This window comes from Somniosus microcephalus, unplaced genomic scaffold, assembly GCF_052327205.1.
Source record: "Somniosus microcephalus isolate GS21.2 unplaced genomic scaffold, FLI_Smic_1.0 unresolved_chr4, whole genome shotgun sequence".
In the NCBI taxonomy this organism is placed as follows: domain Eukaryota; kingdom Metazoa; phylum Chordata; class Chondrichthyes; order Squaliformes; family Somniosidae; genus Somniosus; species Somniosus microcephalus.
The window spans coordinates 19,320,027-19,339,130 of NW_028225182.1; the positions used below are offsets into that span (position 1 = coordinate 19,320,027).

At 57.6% G+C, this 19,104-nt stretch overlaps 2 protein-coding genes across 2 annotated transcripts in view; one reads left to right on the forward strand and one right to left on the reverse strand.

The window, feature by feature from the left end:
* The window catches only part of mcm7 (minichromosome maintenance complex component 7), a 50,272-nt gene extending 40,873 nt beyond the window's left edge, over nt 1-9,399 (reverse strand). Inside the window, exons 1-4 of the mRNA XM_085977022.1 lie at nt 9,074-9,399; nt 2,000-2,079; nt 1,563-1,727; nt 721-845 (exon numbers count right to left, since the gene is read on the reverse strand). Coding sequence (XP_085833148.1) covers nt 721-845; nt 1,563-1,727; nt 2,000-2,079; nt 9,074-9,104 — 401 coding nt within the window. The 5' untranslated portion in view covers nt 9,105-9,399. The remainder of the gene's footprint in view (nt 1-720; nt 846-1,562; nt 1,728-1,999; nt 2,080-9,073) is intronic.
* A 2,654-nt stretch (nt 9,400-12,053) lies between these two features.
* LOC147090009 (cohesin subunit SA-1-like) overlaps nt 12,054-19,104 on the forward strand; it is a 24,127-nt gene continuing 17,076 nt past the window's right edge. The window contains exon 1 of the mRNA XM_085977023.1: nt 12,054-12,069. Within this exon, the coding sequence (XP_085833149.1) occupies nt 12,054-12,069 (16 nt within the window). The remainder of the gene's footprint in view (nt 12,070-19,104) is intronic.

Consider the following 19,104-nt stretch of genomic DNA (forward strand, 5'->3'; position numbering starts at 1 on the left):
AACTGTGGCCCCGTCTGCTCGCTCAGGTGGACGTAGAAGATCCCATGGTACTATTTTCAAGAGATGGGGAGTTCACCCCGCTGTCCTGGCCAATATTTAACCCTCGATCAACTTTACTGAAAACTTATCTGGTCACTATCACATTGCTGTTTGTGGGAGCTTGCTGTGCACAAATTGGCTGCCACGTTTCCTACATTACAACAGCGGCTAGACTTCAAAAGTGCTGCATTGGCTGTAAAGCGCTTTGGGATGTCCTGAAGTCGTGATGGGTGCTATAGAAATGCAAGTCTTCTTAAAAAGAGGAAAAGAGTGAAGGCAGCGACAGGGGAGGCAACGCTCGGCAGGTACAGGAATCTCTCTCTGGCTCGCAGCTCTTGGGCTGCCACGGACAGGCTTCCCTCAGCCCACAGGGGAAGAGTCGGGTGCAAACCACGAGCCGGCACCCTGGCACAAAGCACCAGATCGTCGGTCCGGCTGCATGCCCCAAGCTGCTCTCCGTACATCTCGGAGGCAGGCACGTCTGATTGGACAGCACTTCCAAAGAGCTGGCACGGGCACGATGGGCTGAATGGCCTCTTTCCGTGCTGTGTCATTCTGTGATTCTACGATAAGGGAAAGGGAGGCACCAGGAAGGAGCTCTCGCCACGAACCCGGGCCAAACCTTGCCCCCGAACCCGGGCAACCAGAATACACGCAGGCTGCGCCCAGTGCCACACTCACAATCTGCGCAGGAGTTCCGGTGGGTACTGGTTGTGAGCATCGTGGACCGCGCTGGGATCACGAGTCCGCTGTTCCATCATCAGTCGGTGTTCAATGTAAACATCCAGTGCATCCTTGTTCACCACCTGAAGAAAGAGTACAGATACACACTGATGTAAGAAAAAGGAGACTTACCATCAAGTAACTTTAAAGTAAGCTTTAAGTAACTTATAAACACACTATATACACAAGAGAGGTCTTTACCATGCCTCTGGTAGAAGCCTCTTACAATACTGAACAGACCAGTATTTATACCAGTCCAACAGGAAGTGACATATGACAGGAAGTGAGGTATGTACACAGTTCATAGTTCACAGGAAGTGATGACATAACTTCCCGGAAGTTATCATTTTTATCACACACACCAAATGTTCACCCGTCACATTCCTCAACATCCTGCAAAACTACCGGTGAGAACAGCAGCAAGCAGGCGTGGGGTCACCTTTAAGCTGCTTTGGACAGCCTCCAGCCTGCTTGGTTTCCACAGGCGACATTCTCCAGTCCAGAGGCTGCCGTGAATAAAGATTCTACAAGGTGCAAGACCGGACCCGGCGCACGACACGCGGATTTAACACAGAATCTCGACGCCCGAGTGGAAGGATATGTAAATAGGAACGCCGAGGATTGCAGAGCCCGGTGACCCAGGAGGGGCTCCCCACAGCCTGGTTAAGTTTTAACCATCAGACGGCGAGTTGGCTGGAAGGTTGGAGACTGTAAAGAGAGCGAGTGTGCGCGACTGTAGATGAAGCAGAGCCAACCCCCCCCACCCCCCACCAAAGTTTCACCCCCCACCCCCGTTTTACCTCTCTCTCTTTATACTGTGGCAGCAACTCCTGAACTGCATCGGCAAAAAGATTGACGTATCGCCGTGTATTCTCGCAGATCGAGTCCACCAGCTCGGGGTCCTCCTCTGCGATATCATCCAGGTTGATGCACAGCGCCACTTTATCACGGTGAGCAATTTGCACCTTAAAATAAAGGCCAAGTGTGAGGCGGAGAGGCTGATGGTCGCTCACTGCCCCAAATTACAGTGCCCCCAATTACAGTGCCCCCCCACCCTCCGTAAATGACACCGCCCCCACCCTCCCCCCATTTAACTCTGCCCAGACATTGGTAGGCCAAGCCTTAACAGATGAGCTGATCAGCAGCAGGCCACTGGAACTGGCAAAGGGCCACTATTGCCCCGCAGTCAGTCAGTGAGTGAGTGAGGAAGGAGTGTGTGTGGGGAGAAGGTTCTTACCAATTGGTCGGCGTATCGGAACTGCTTCTTGCCGAGCTCACTGTCCGTGTAGAACTCCTGCAGGAACTTGCTGCATTTCTCTGCAAAAAACATCAGGAGCGGTTAGCGCCTCTCCCCCATCTCCTCGGACCAAAGACACCCCGCCAAAACACACCCACCCACCAAGCCCTGAGCCAGGGGAGGAGTCGAGGGCAGCCGCTGGGGAGCGGAGAGATCCCGTCCCCGGATAAGCCCCGCCACCAGCGTTCCCACTGAGCTGCGCCTGGAGATTCCACCGAGGAAGCTCTCCGGCTTTGCAATGGGAGATTTTGCTCCCCATTGTGGAAGGGGCCGTCACAGAGGCCATACAACCATTGATGACGGTATGCTCACCCCTGATCCTCCTCCTCGCATCCCGCTACCCCCCACGACACAATCTCTTCTCACTTACAAGCCGCTGATGGTGTACATCTTGCTTTTCCCCACCACACCACACCCCGACCCGTGTGCCTTTCTCCTTTCAGATACCCAAGACATTTTGAACGGGCGGCGCAGATCGTTAAGGCACCGCGCACCCCAAACCCTCGACACTCGCGCACTCAGCCCGCACTAACTCCTGCCTCACACACCATCAGCCAAACCCAAAAAACGCATCCAGCAGCTACCTCAATCGGCAGTCACAGCCAGATCAGGGCGAGATATCTCCCACACCCGCAACGGTTCAACCAATTCCGAGCGGTAACACCGAATTAACAACGCAAACAACAGATGGAGAGCAGAAAGGACGCCAGTCATCAAAGCAGGACGTGGCAACAGCACATACAGTCCAGTCGACCCTGCAAAGTCTCCTCACCAATATCTGGGGAATGGTGCCAAAGTTGAAGGCACTGTCTCTCAGACAGCAACAGCCCGACAAAGTCATACTTAGAATCATAGCTATCAGCCGACGTCCCAGACTCCATCACCATCCCTGGGTATGTCCTGTCCCACCAGAGTTGGCAGCACAGTGGTATAGTCGGGTGGGACTGGCCCTGGGGAGTCCTCAACTCCAGACCTCAAATTTCGTGGCTTCAGGTCAAACACTGGCAAGGCATCCTCCTGCTGATTGCCACCGCCCGCCCTCCCTCAGCTGATGAATCAGTACTCCATGTTGAACACCACTTGGAAGAAACGCTGAAGGTAACAATGGCACAGAATATACTCTGGCAGGAGATTACAATGCGGCTCGGTAGCAATGTTCCCTCTTACTTTTTTAAAAAAGTTTAACATTAACATTGAAAAAGCCGGTCCCGGGCTGTGCGGGACCGGCAGAGAGCTGTGCAGCTTATAGGGAACGTTGTTCAGTCGTACCACCACTGACTGAGCTGGCTGAGTCCTGAAGGACATAGCTGCCAGGCTGCGCTTGCGACAGATGAGGGAAACAGCACATGGGAATGACCGGCTTGACCTCGTCCTCACCGATCTACCTGTCGCAGATGCAGCTGTCCGTGACAGTATTAGTAGGAGTGAGCACCGCACAGTCCTCGTGGAGACGGAGACCCGTCTTCACAGTGGGGACACCCTCAATCGTGCGGTGTGGCACAACCACCGTGCTAAATGGAATAGATTCAGAACAGATCTAGCAGCTCAAAACTGGGCATCCATGAGGCCCCGTGGGTCCAAGAATGAGAGGAGATCTCAATGAAACATATAAGATTCTGAGGGGATTAACAGGGTAGATGCGGAGGGGTTGTTTCCCCTGACTGGGGAGTCTAGAACTCGGGGGCATAGTCTCAGAATAAGGAGTCGGCCATTTAAGACTGAGATGAGGAGGAATTTCTTCACTCAGAGGGTGGTGAACCTTTGGAATTCTCTGCCCCAGAGGGCTGTGGAGGCTCAATCGTTGGGTATATTCAAGGTTGAGAGAGATGGGTTTTTGGACTCGAAGACTCGATGGATATGGGGATAGGGCAGGAAAGTGGTGTTGAGGTCGTAGATCAACCATGATCTTATTGAATGGCGGAGCAGGCTCAAAGGCTGTATGGCCTCCTCCTGCTCCGAATTCTTACGTTCATCAGCAGCAGAATTGTATTCCACCACAATCTGTAACCTCATGGCCTGGCATATCCCTCACTCTACCATTACCATCAAGCCAGGGGACCAACCCTGGTTCAATGAGGAGTGCAAAGAGCATGCCGGGAGCTACACCAGGCATACTTTCAAAATGAGGTGCCAACCTGGGGATGCTGCAACACAGGACTACATGCAACAAATTGCATGTATATAGCACCTTTAATGTGGTAAAACGTGCCAAGGTGCTTCGCAGGAGTGTGATTACTGAAAAAAACGACACCGTGCCAAAGGTCAGGTCACCAAAAGCTTGGTCAAACAGGCAGGTTTTAAGGAGCGTCTTAAAGGAGGAGAGAGAGGGGTTTAGGGAGGGAATTCCAGAGCTTAGGCCTTAGACAGCTCAAGGCACAGATGGCTCGAAGGAAGTGGGGGATGCGCAAGAGGCCAGAATTGGAGGAGCGCAGATATCTCAAGGGGTTGTGGGGCTGGAGGTTACAGAGGTCGGATGGGGTGAGGCCATGGAGGGATTGGAACACAAGGATGAGAATTTTAAAAATTGAGGCGCTGCTTAACCAGGAGCCAATGTAGGTCAGCGAGCACAGGGGTGATGGGCGAACGGGACTTGGTGCGAGTTAGGACACGGGCAGCCGAGTTTTGGAGGAGCTCAAGTTCGCGGTGGGAGGCCAGCCAGGAGTGCGCTGGAATAGTCAAGTCCAGAGGTAACAAAGGCATGGATGAGGGTTTCAGCAGCGGATGAGCTGAGGCAGAGGTGGTCGGGCAATGTTACGGAGGTGGAAATAGGCGGTCTTAGTGATGGCACAGACGTGTGGTCAGAAGCTCGTCACGGTCAAATAAGACACCACGGTCGCGAACAGTCTGGTTCAGCCCGAGACAGTGGCCAGGGATGGAGTCGATGGCTCGGGAACAGAGTTTGTGGCGTGGACCACAGACAATGTTTTCGGCCTTCCTAATAGAACTGGAGAAAAGTTCTGCTCATCCAGTACTGGGTGTCAGACCAGCAGTTTGACAATTTAGAAACAGTGGAGGGGTCGAGAGATGTGGTGGTGAGGTAGAGCTGGGTGTCGTCAGCGTACATGTGGAAACTGACGTTCTGTTTTGGGACGATGTCGCGAGGGACAGCATGTAGAAGAGAAATAGGAGGGGGCCAAGGATAGATTCCTGGCCGGGGGGGGGGGAAATGAGAATTTTAAAATCAAGGCGTTCAGGAATCATGAGCCAACGAAGGCCAGCAAGCGCGAGGAGATGGATGAACGGGTTTTAAGTGCCGAGTGGATGATCCATATCAGCCTACTCCCGAGGTGCCCACCATCACAGAAGCCAGTCTTCGGCCGATTCGATTCACTCCACGTGATATCACAAAGCAGCTGTGTGCACTGGATACAATGGCTATGGGCCCTGACAGCATCCCGACTATCGTGCTGAAGACTTGTGCTCCAGAACTAGCCGCACATCTAGCCAAGCTGTTCCAGTACAGCTACAACACTGGCATCTACCCGACCATGTGGAAAACTGCCCAAGTATGTCATGTCCACAGAAAGCAGGACAAATCCAATCCGGCCAATTACCGCCCCATCAGTCTACTCTCAATCATCAGCAAAGTGATGGAAGGTGTCGTCGACAGTGCTATCAAGCGGCACTAACTCACCAATAACCTGCTCAATGCCCAGTTTGGGTTCTGCCAGGACCACCCGGCTCCAGACCTCATTATAGCCTTGGTCCAAACATTGACAAAAGAGCTGAATTCCAGAGGTGAGGAACGTTCCCTGTAACTTTATTTTTCCATGCGCGGTCCCTTTACATTTGCAGCAGCCGCACATGCGCGGTATCGCTCCCAGCGACAGGAGCTGGTGAGTGGCCTGCGCACCTTTGGAGGAACATTGAAGGCGAGAGTGACTGTTGACATCAAGGCAGCATTTGACCAAGTGTGTCATCAAGGAGCCCTGGTAAAACTGAAGTCAATGGGGATTGGGGGAAAACGCTCCACTGGCTGGAGTCATACGGAGCACAAAGGAAGATGGTTCTGGTTGTTGAAGGTCAATCATCACAGCCCCGGGACATCGCTGCAGGAGTTCCTCAGGGCAGTGTCCTAGGCCCAACCATCTTCAGCTGCTTCATCAATGATCTTCCCTCCAACATAAGGTCAGAAATGGGGTTGTTCGCTGATGACTGCACAGTGTTCAGCACCATTCACAACTCCTCACAAAATGAAGCAGTCCATGCCCGCATGCAACAAGACCTGGACAATGTTCAGGCTTGGGTGATAAGTGGCAGGTAACATTCGCGCCACAGAATTACCAGGCAATGACCATCTCCAACAAGCGAGAGTCTAACCACATCCCCTTGACAGGCAACGGTATTACCATCGCTGAATCCCCCACCATCAACATCCTGGGGGTCACCATTGATCAGAAACTTAACTGGACCAGCCACATAAGTACTGTGGCAACAAGTGCAGGTCAGAGGCTGGGTATTCTGTGGCAAGTGTCTCACCTCCTGACTCCCCAAAGCCTTTCCACCATCTACAAGGCACAAGTCAGGAGTGTGATGGAATACTCTCCACTTGCCTGGATGAGTGCAGCTCCAACAACACTCAAGAAGCTCGACACCATCCAGGATAAAGCAGCCCGCTTGATTGGCGCCCCATCCACCACCTTAAACATTCACTCCCTCCACCACCGGCGCACCGTGGCTGCAGTGTGTACCAACCCTACCCTACCCCCCCACAGACCCCAATTACCCCCTCTCCCCCAACCCTACCACCCACAGACCCCAATTACCCCCTCTCCCCCAACCCTACCCCCCACAGACCCCAATTACCCCCTCTCCCCCAACCCTACCCCCCACAGACCCCAATTACCCCCTCTCCCCCAACCCTACCCCCCAGACCCCAATTACCCCCTCTCCCCCAACCCTACCCCCCACAGACCCCAATTACCCCCTCTCCCCAGACCCCAATTACCCCCTCTCCCCCAACCCTACCCCCCACAGACCCCAATTACCCCCCTCCCCCCACAGACCCCAATTACCCCCCTCTCCCCACCCCTACCCCCCAGACCCCAATTACCCCCCTCCCCCCACAGACCCCAATTACCCCCCTCTCCCCACCCCTCCCCCCACAGACCCCAATTACCCCCCTCTCCCCACCCCTACCCCCCAGACCCCAATTACCCCCTCTCCCCAACCCTACCCCCCCCAGACCCCAATTACCCTCTCCCCAACCCTACCCCCCCACAGACCCCAATTACCCCCTCTCCCCAGACCCCAATTACCCCCTCTCCCCCAACCCTACCCCCCACAGACCCCAATTACCCCCCTCCCCCCACAGACCCCAATTACCCCCCTCTCCCCACCCCTACCCCCCAGACCCCAATTACCCCCCTCCCCCCACAGACCCCAATTACCCCCCTCTCCCCACCCCTCCCCCCACAGACCCCAATTACCCCCCTCTCCCCACCCCTACCCCCCAGACCCCAATTACCCCCTCTCCCCACCCCTACCCCCCCCAGACCCCAATTACCCTCTCCCCAACCCTACCCCCCCACAGACCCCAATTACCCCCTCTCCCCAACCCTACCCCCCCACAGACCCCAATTACCCCCTCTCCCCAACCCTACCCCCCCAGACCCCAATTACCCCCTCACCCTACCCCCCCAGACCCCAATTACCCCCTCACCCTACCCCCCCACAGACCCCAATTACCCCCTCACCCTACCCCCCCACAGACCCCAATTACCCCCTCTCCCTACCCCCCCACAGACCCCAATTACCCCCTCTCCCCACCCCTTCCCCCCCAAAGACCCCAATTACCCCCCTCACCCTACCCCCCACAGACCCCAATTACCCCCTCTCCCTACCCCCCCACAGACCCCAATTACCCCCTCTCCCCACCCCTTCCCCCCAAAGACCCCAATTACCCCCCTCTCCCCAACCCTACCCCCCCACAGACCCCAATTACCCCCTCTCCCCAACCCTACCCCCCCACAGACCCCAATTACCCCCTCACCCTACCCCCCCACAGACCCCAATTACCCCCTCTCCCCACCCCTTCCCCCCAAAGACCCCAATTACCCCCCTCTCCCCAACCCTACCCCCCCCCACAGACCCCAATTACCCCCCTCTCCCCAACCCTACCCCAGACCCCAATTACCCTCACCCTACCCCCCCACAGACCCCAATTACCCCCTCACCCTACCCCCCCAGACCCCAATTACCCCCTCACCCTACCCCCCCACAGACCCCAATTACCCCCTCTCCCTACCCCCCCAAAGACCCCAATTACCCCCTCTCCCCACCCCTTCCCCCCAAAGACCCCAATTACCCCCTCTCCCCACCCCCCCAAAGACCCCAATTACCCCCTCTCCCCACCCCTTCCCCCCAAAGACCCCAATTACCCCCTCTCCCCACCCCTTCCCCCCAAAGACCCCCAATTACCCCCTCTCCCCACCCCTTCCCCCCAAAGACCCCAATTACCCCCTCTCCCCACCCCTTCCCCCCAAAGACCCCAATTACCCCCTCTCCCCACCCCTTCCCCCCAAAGACCCCAATTACCCCCCCTTCCCCCCAAAGACCCCAATTACCCCCTCTCCCCACCCCTTCCCCCCAAAGACCCCAATTACCCCCTTCCCCCCAAAGACCCCAATTCCCCCCAAAGACCCCCCCTTCCCCCCAAAGACCCCAATTACCCCCCTTCCCCCCAAAGACCCCAATTACCCCCCAAAGACCCCAATTACCCCCCAAAGACCCCAATTACCCCCTCTCCCCACCCCTTCCCCCCAAAGACCCCAATTACCCCCCCTCCCCCCCAACCTCCCACTTACCCCCCCCAACCTCCCACTTACCCCCCTCCCCCCCAACCTCCCACTTACCCCCCCAACCTCCCACTTACCCCCCTCCCCCCCAACCTCCCACTTACCCCCCTCCCCCCCAACCTCCCACTTACCCCCCAAACTCCCACCCATCACCCCCAGTTACACCCCACCCGAACACACCCACCCCCTAAACTCTGCCCACCCCAGCGACCCTCACCTTTCTCGCTCTGGTAGTCTTTGGGCGGCATGGCGCTGTGTCTGTGTGTGTGTGACTCACGGGCCCTGTCCCGCTCTCTGTGTCCCGGGCTCCTCTCTCTCTCTCTCTCTCTCTCCGCCGCTGCTTCTCTCTGTCGGTTGTCTCTGTCTCTGTGTGCGCGCGGCTCTCGGACCCTCTCCCTCTCTCTGTACTCCTCTGTCTCTCTCCCGGGCTCTCTCTCTTTCTCTCTCTCTGTTTCTCTCTCTCCCGCTGATCCGAATCTGGCGCGAATCTCCCGCTCGGCAGACCCGCCCGCCCGACTCTACCACCGCGCTCACATACTGGGGGGGGGGGGGGAATCCCGAGCAACCCCCGCACTCGCAGATCCCCGCCTCACCCCCTCTACAGCCGGCCACCCAGCTTCCACAACTGGCCCCCTCACTCACTGCCCCCTCACTAACTGACACCCCCCGCCCCACAACTCTACTGACCGGAGCTCGGCCATCACCAAACATTTCCCCCCCCCTACACACAGCATGGTACCGCCCGCCACTGGCGGCAAACTGGCACTGACCTCTCACCCCCTGACCTCTCACCCCCTGCACGCTGTATAAGTTGCACCCTGTATAAATTGCACGCTGTATAAGTTGCACCCTGTATAAATTGCACCCTGTACGAGTTGCACGCTGCAGAAATTGCTCGCTGTATAAGTTGCACCCTGTATAAATTGCTCCCTGAATGAGTTGCACCCAGTATGAGTTGCATGCTGTATAAGTTGCTCGCTGTATAAGTTGCACCCTGTATAAATTGCTCCCTGTACGAGTTGCACGCTGTATAAATTGCTCGCTGTATAAGTTGCACCCTGTATGAGTTACACTGTATAAGTTGCACCCAGTATGAGTTGCACGCTGTATAAGTTGCTCGCTGTATAAGTTGCACCCTGTATAAATTGCTCCCTGTACGAGTTGCACGCTGTATAAATTGCTCGCTGTACAAGTTGCACCCTGTATAAGTTGCTCCCGGTATGAGTTGCACCCTGTATAAATTGCACGCTGTATAAATTGCTCCCTGTATGAGTTGCATGCTGTATAAATTGCACACTGTATAAATTGCTCCCTGAATGAGTTGCACGCTGTATAAGTTGCACCCTGTATGAGTTGCTCGCTGTATAAGTTGCACCCTGTATAAATTGCTCCCTGTACGAGTTGCACGCTGTATAAATTGCTCCCTGTATAAGTTGCACACTGTATGAGTTGTACCCTGTATAAATTGCACACTGTATAAGTTGCACCCTCTGAGTTGCACGCTGTACGAGTTGCACCCTGTACGAGTTGCACGCTGTACGAGTTGCACGCTGCAGAAATTGCTCGCTGTATAAGTTGCACGCTGTATAAGTTGCACCCTGTATAAATTGCTCCCTGAATGAGTTGCACCCAGTATGAGTTGCACGCTGTATAAGTTGCTCGCTGTATAAGTTGCACCCTGTATAAATTGCTCCCTGTATGAGTTGCACCCAGTATGAGTTGCACCCAGTATGAGTTGCACGCTGTATAAGTTGCTCCCGGTATGAATTGCACGCTGTATAAGTTGCTCCCGGTATGAGTTGCACCCTGTATAAATTGCACGCTGTATAAATTGCTCGCTGTATAAGTTGCTCCCGGTATAAATTGCTCCCTGTATAAATTGCACACTGTATAAGTTGCACCCTCTGAGTTGCACGCTGTACGAGTTGCACCCTGTACGAGTTGCACGCTGTACGAGTTGCACGCTGCAGAAATTGCTCGCTGTATAAGTTGCACGCTGTATAAGTTGCACCCTGTATAAATTGCTCCCTGAATGAGTTGCACCCAGTATGAGTTGCACGCTGTATAAGTTGCTCGCTGTATAAGTTGCACCCTGTATAAATTGCTCCCTGTATGAGTTGCACCCAGTATGAGTTGCACCCAGTATGAGTTGCACGCTGTATAAGTTGCTCCCGGTATGAATTGCACGCTGTATAAGTTGCTCCCGGTATGAGTTGCACCCTGTATAAATTGCACGCTGTATAAATTGCACCCTGTATAAATTGCTCGCTGTATAAGTTGCTCCCGGTATAAATTGCTCCCTGTATGAGTTGCACGCTGTATAAATTGCACGCTGTATAAGTTGCACCCTCTGAGTTGCACCCTGTATGAGTTGCACGCTGTATGAGTTGCACGCTGTATGAGTTGCACCTGTATAAATTGCTCCCTGTACGAGTTGCACGCTGTATAAATTGCTCCCTGTATAAGTTGCACCCTGTATAAATTGCTCCCTGTATAAATTGCACACTGTATGAGTTGCACCCTGTATGAGTTCCAAGCTGTATAAATTGCACGCTGTATAAGTTGCACCCTGTATAAATTGCTTCCTGTATGAGTTGCACCCAGTATAAGTTGCACGCTGTATAAATTGCTCCCTGAATGAGTTGCACGCTGTATGAGTTGCACCCTGTATAAGTTGCACGCTGTGTAAGTTGCTCCCTGTATAAGTTGCACGCTGTATGAGTTGCACCCTGTATGAGTTGCACCCTGTATCAGTTGCACCCTGTATGAGTTGCTCGCTGTATAAGTTGCACCCTGTATAAATTGCTCCCTGTACGAGTTGCACGCTGTATAAATTGCTCCCTGTATAAGTTGCACCCTGTATAAATTGCTCCCTGTATGAGTTGTACCCTGTATAAATTGCACACTGTATAAGTTGCACGCTGTATGAGTTGCACGCTGTATAAGTTGCACCCTGTATAAGTTGCTCCCTGTATGAGTTGCACCGTGTATAAGTTGCTCCCTGAATGAGTTGCACGCTGTATAAGTTGCTCGCTGTACGAATTGCTCGCTGTATAAGTTGCACCCTGTATGAGTTCCAAGCTGTATAAATTGCACGCTGTATAAGTTGCTCCCTGTATAAATTGCTCCCTGTATGAGTTGCACCCTGTATAAGTTGCACGCTGTATAAGTTGCACCCTGTATAAATTGCTCCCTGAATGAGTTGCACGCTGTGTAAGTTGCTCCCTGTATAAGTTGCACCCTGTATAAGTTGCACGCTGTATGAGTTGCACGCTGTATGAGTTGCACGCTGTATCAGTTGCACGCTGTATCAGTTGCCCCCTGTGTGAGGAGCCCGCTCTGAGTTGCCCCCTGTGTGAGGAGCCCGCTCTCTGTGTTGCCCCTGTGTGAGGAGCCCACTCTCTGAGTTGCCCCTGTGTGAGGAGCCCGCTCTCTGAGTTGCCCCCTGTGTGAGGAGCCCGCTCTCTGTGTTGCCCCTGTGTGAGGAGCCCGCTCTCTGAGTTGCCCCCTGTGTGAGGAGCCCGCTCTCTGGGTTGCCCCCTGTGTGAGGAGCCCGCTCTGAGTTGCCCCCTGTGTGAGGAGCCCACTCTGAGTTGCCCCCTGTGTGAGGAGCCCGCTCTCTGGGTTGCCCCCTGTGTGAGGAGCCCGCTCTGAGTTGCCCCCTGTGTGAGGAGCCCGCTCTCTGAGTTGCCCCTGTGAGGAGCCCGCTCTCTGAGTTGCCCCTGTGTGAGGAGCCCGCTCTCTGAGTTGCCCCCTGTGTGAGGAACCCGCTCTGAGTTGCCCCCTGTGTGAGGAGCCCGCTCTCTGAGTTGCCCCTGTGTGAGGAGCCCGCTCTCTGAGTTGCCCCCTGTGTGAGGAGCCCGCTCTCTGAGTTGCCCCCTGTGTGAGGAGCCCGCTCTCTGAGTTGCCCCCTGTGTGAGGAGCCCGCTCTGAGTTGCCCCCTGTGTGAGGAGCCCGCTCTGAGTTGCCCCTGTGTGAGGAGCCCGCTCTCTGAGTTGCCCCTGTGTGAGGAGCCCACTCTCTGAGTTGCCCCTGTGTGAGGAGCCCGCTCTCTGAGTTGCCCCTGTCACTGACTCCAGCCTCGCTCTCCGATGATTGGATGCCCGGGCCTGGTTGCTGTGGTGACGCTGATTTGACTGACGGTTCCGGCGGCCAATGGGTGTCGGGGTGGGCGGAGCCGTGGCCTAGCGCGGGGCAGAGGCCTGAGCTGGAGTTCCCGGGATAAGGTGAGTGAGCGGGGGAGCGACAATTGACACAACATTCGAGATATAAATAGACAGCCTATACCTCATAGATCACAGCACACAATCTATAGGTAAATACACCCTGTAACCAATAGTAATCTAATATTTATCAATATACTGAGGGAGCGCCGCACTGTCGGAGGGGCAGTACTGAGGGAGCGCCGCACTGTCGGAGGGGCAGTACTGAGGGAGCGCCGCACTGTCGGAGGGGCAGTGCTGAGGGAGCGCCGCACTGTCGGAGGGGCAGTGCTGAGGGAGCGCCGCACTGTCGGAGGGGCAGTACTGAGGGAGCGCCGCACTGTCGGAGGGGCAGTACTGAGGGAGCGCCGCACTGTCGGAGGGGCAGTACTGAGGGAGCGCCGCACTGTCGGAGGGGCAGTACTGAGGGAGCGCCGCACTGTCGGAGGGGCAGTACTGAGGGAGCGGAGCACTGTCGGAGGGGCAGTACTGAGGGAGCGCCGCAGTGTCGGAGGGGCAGTACTGAGGGAGCGGAGCACTGTCGGAGGGGCAGTACTGAGGGAGCGCCGCAGTGTCGGAGGGGCAGTACTGAGGGAGAGCCGTACTGTCGCGGAGTGGCAGTGCTGAGGGAGCGCCGCACTGTCGGAGTGGCAGTGCTGAGGGAGCGCCGCACTGTCGGAGGGGCAGTGCTGAGGGAGCGCCGCACTGTCGGAGGGGCAGTACTGAGGGAGCGCTGCACTGTCGGAGGAGCAGTACTGAGGGAGCGCTGCACTGACGGAGGGGCAGAACTGAGGGAGCGCCGCACTGTCGGAGGGTCAGTACTGGGGAACACCGCACTGTCGGAGGGGCAGTACTGAGGGCGTGCTACACTGTCGGGGGTGCCGTCTTTCAGATGAGACGTTAAACCAATGTCCCGTCCGCCCTCTCAGGTGGACATAAAAGGCCCCACGGCGACTATTTCGAAGAAGAGTAGGGGAGTTATCCCCAGTGTCCTGGGGCCAATATTTATCCCTCAGTCCCTCTTAGGCAGTCCCTCGGAACCGAGGATGACTTGCTTCCACATTAAAAATGAGTTCAGGTGGCTGATGAATCCAATGCAGGAGCTACAGTCTCTGTCACAGGTGGGGCAGACGGTGGTTGAAGGGGCGGGTGGGTGGGGTGCTTGGGTTGACGTGCGCTTGGCTTCCGCTTGCTCCCGGCGAAGAGACTCGAGGTGCTCGGCGCCTTCCCGGATGCTTCTCCTCCACTTTGTGCAGTCTTGGGCCAGGGTTTCCCAGGTGTCGCTGGGGATGTTACACTTTTTCAAGGAGGCTTTGAGGGTGTCCTTGAAGCGTTTCCTCTGCCCACCTGGGGCTCTCTTGCCGTGTCGGAGCTCCGAGCAGAGCGCTTGTTTTGGGAGTCTTGTATCGGGCATGTGGACAATGTGACCCGTCCATCGGAGCTGATCGAGCGTGGTCAAAGCTTCGATGCTGGGGATGTTGGCCTGAGCAAGAACACTGACGTTGGTGCACCTATCCTGCCAATGGATTTGCAGGATCTTGCGGAGGCAGCGTTGGTGGTACCTCTCCAGTGCTTTGAGGTGCCTGCTGTACATGGTCCATGTCTCTGAGGCATACAGCAGGGCGGGTATCACTGCTGCTCTGTAGACCATGAGCTTAGTGCCGGGTTTGAGGTCCTGGTCTTCAAACACACTCTTCCTCAGACGCCTACTGCACATGTATCAACATAACAAATACAATCAGATTATCTGGTCATTATCACATTGCTGTTTGTGGGAGCTTGCTGTGCACAAATTGGCTGCCGCGTTTCCTACATTACAACAGTGACTCCACTTCAAAAAGTACTTCATTGGCTGTAAAGCACTTTCAGATGTCCGGTGGTTGTGAAAGGTGCTATAGAAATGCAAGTCTTTCTTTCTTTCCTTCTAATACACCCCCCACCCCAATCCCCACACCCCCCCACCCCAATCCCCACACACACCCCACCCCAATCCCCACACACACCCCACCCCAATCCCCACACACACCCCACCCCAATCCCCACACACACACCCCACCCCAATCCCCACACACACCCCACCCCAATCCCCACACACACCCCACCCCAATCCCCACACACACCCCACCCCAATCCCCACACACACCCCACCCCAATCCCCACACACACCCCACCCCAATCCCCACACACCCCACCCCAATCCCCCCACACACCCCACCCCAATCCCCCCACACACCCCACCCCAATCCCCACACACACCCCACCCCAATCCCCCACACACCCCACCCCAATCCCCACACACCCCACCCCAATCCCCACACACCCCACCCCAATCCCCACACACCCCACCCCAACCCCACACCCCCCCACCCCAATCCACACACACACCCCACCCCAATCCCCACACACACCCCACCCCAATCCACACACACCCCACCCCAATCCCCACACACACCCCACCCCAATCCCCACACACACCCCACCCCAATCCACACACCCCCCACCCCAATCCCACACCCCCCCACCCCAATCCCCACACCCCCCCACCCCAATCCCCCACACACCCACCCAATCCCCACACACACCCCACCCCAATCCCCACACACACCCCACCCCAATCCCCACACACACCCCACCCAATCCCCACACACACCCCACCCCAATCCCACACCCCCCCACCCCAATCCCCACACACACCCCACCCCAATCCCCACACACCCCCACCCAATCCCCACACCCCCCCACCCCAATCCCCACACCCCCCACCCCAATCCCCACCCCCCACCCCAATCCACACACACCCCACCCCAATCCCCACACACACCCCACCCCAATCCCCACACACACCCCACCCCAACCCCACACCCCCCCACCCCAACCCCACACACACCCCACCCCAATCCCCACACACCCCCACCCCAATCCCCACACCCCCCCACCCCAATCCCCACACACACCCCACCCCAATCCCCACACACACCCCCACCCCAATCCCCACACCCCCCCACCCAACCCACACCCCCCACCCCAATCCCCACACCCCCCCACCCCAATCCCCACACCCCCCACCCCAATCCCCACACCCCCCCACCCAATCCCCACACACCCCACCCCAATCCCCCACACACCCCACCCCAATCCCCACACACACCCCACCCCAATCCCCACACACACCCCACCCCAATCCCCACACACACCCCACCCAATCCCCACACCCCCCCACCCCAATCCCCACACACACCCCACCCCAATCCCACACACCCCACCCAACCCCACCCCCCACCCAATCCCCACACCCCCCACCCCAATCCACACACCCCCCACCCCAATCCCCACACCCCCCACCCCAATCCACACACACCCACCCCAATCCCCACACCACCCCACCCCAATCCCCACACACACCCCACCCCAATCCCCACACCCCCCCACCCCAAACCCCACACACACCCCACCCCAATCCACACACACCCCCACCCCAATCCCCACACACCCCCACCCCAATCCCCACACCCCACCCACCCCACACACACCCCACCCCAATCCACACACACCCCACCCCAATCCACACACACCCCCCCCCAACCCAACCCACACACCCCCACCCCAATCCCCACACACCCCCCACCCCAATCCCACACACACCCCACCCCAATCCCCACACACACCCCACCCCAATCCCACACACCCCCCACCCCAATCCCCACACACACCCCACCCCAATCCCCACACACACCCACCCCAATCCCCACACCCCCCACCCCAATCCCCACACCACACCCCACCCCAATCCCACACACACCCCCACCCCAATCCCCACACACCCCACCCCAATCCCCACACACCCCCACCCCAATCCCCACACACCCCACCCCAATCCACACACCCCACCCCAATCCCCACACACCCCACCCCAATCCCCACACACCCCACCCCAATCCCCACACACCCCACCCCAATCCCCACACACACCCCACCCCAATCCACACACACACCCCACCCCAATCCACACACACACCCACCCCAATCCCACACACACCCACCCAATCACACACACACCACCACCCACCCCAATCCACACACACCCCACCCCAATCCCCACACACACCCCACCCCAATCCCCACACACCCCACCCCAATCCCACACACACCCCACCCCAATCCACACACACACCCCACCCCAATCCCCACACACACCCCACCCCAATCCCACACCCCCCCACCCAATCCCACACACACCCACCCAATCCCACACACACCCCACCCCATCCACACACACACCCCACCCCAATCCCCACACACCCCCACCCCAATCCCCACACACACCCCACCCCAATCCCCACACACCCCCACCCCAATCCCACACACACCCCACCCCAATCCCCACACACACCCCACCCCAATCCCCACACACACCCCACCCCAATCCCACACACACCCCACCCCAATCCCCACACACACCCCACCCCATCCACACACACCCCACCCCAATCCACACACACACCCACCCCAATCCCCACACACACCCCACCCCAATCCCACACACACCCCACCCCAATCCCCACACACACCCCACCCAATCCCACACACCCCACCCAATCCCCACACACACCCACCCAATCCCACACACACCCACCCCAATCCCCACACACCCCACCCCAATCCCCACACACACCCCACCCCAATCCCACACACCCCACCCCAATCCCACACACACCCCACCCCAATCCCCACACACACCCCACCCCAATCCCCACACACCCCACCCCAATCCCACACACCCCCACCCCAATCCCACACCCCCCACCCCAATCCCCACACCCCCCACCCAATCCCACACACACCCCACCCAATCCCCACACACACCCCACCCCAATCCCCACACACACCCCACCCCAATCCCCACACACCCACCCCAATCCCCACACACACCCCACCCCAATCCCCACACACACCCCACCCCAATCCCCACACCCCCCACCCCAATCCCCACACACCCCACCCCAATCCCACACACACCCACCCAATCCCCACACACACCCCACCCCAATCCACACACACCCACCCAATCCCCACACACCCACTCCCACACACACCCACCCCAATCCCCACACACACCCACCCAATCCCACACACACCCCACCCAATCCCCACACAGCACCCCACCCCAATCCCCACACCCCCACCCCAATCCCCACACACACCCCACCCCAATCCACACACACCCCACCCCAATCCCCACACACACCCCACCCCAATCCCACACACACCCACCCCAATCCACACACACCCCACCCCAATCCCCACACACACCCCACCCCAATCCCCACACACACCCCACCCCAATCCACACACACCCCACCCCAATCCACACACACCCCACCAATCCCCACACACCCACCCCAATCCCCACACCCCCCACCCCAATCCCCACACACCCCCCACCCAATCCCCACACACCCCCACCCCAATCCCCACACACCCCCCACCCCAATCCACACACACCCCACCCCAATCCCCACACACACCCCACCCCAATCCCCACACACACCCCACCCCAATCCCACACACACCCCACCCAATCCCACACACACCCCACCCCAATCCACACACACCCCACCCCAATCCCCACACACACCCCACCCCAATCCACACACACCCCACCCCAATCCCCACACACACCCCACCCCAATCCACACACACACCCCACCCCAATCCCCACACACACCCCACCCCAATCCCCACACACACCCCACCCCAATCCCCACACACACCCCACCCCAATCCCACACAGCCCCCCACCCCAATCCCCACACCCCCCCACCCCAATCCCACACACACCCCACCCCAATCCCCACACACACCCCACCCCAATCCCCACACACACCCCACCCCAATCCCCACACACCCCCCACCCCAATCCCCACACCCCCCCACCCCAATCCCCACACACACCCCACCCCAATCCCCACACAGCCCCACCCCCACCCCAATCCCCACACACACCCCACCCCCCACACACACCCCACCACCAATCCCCACACCCCCC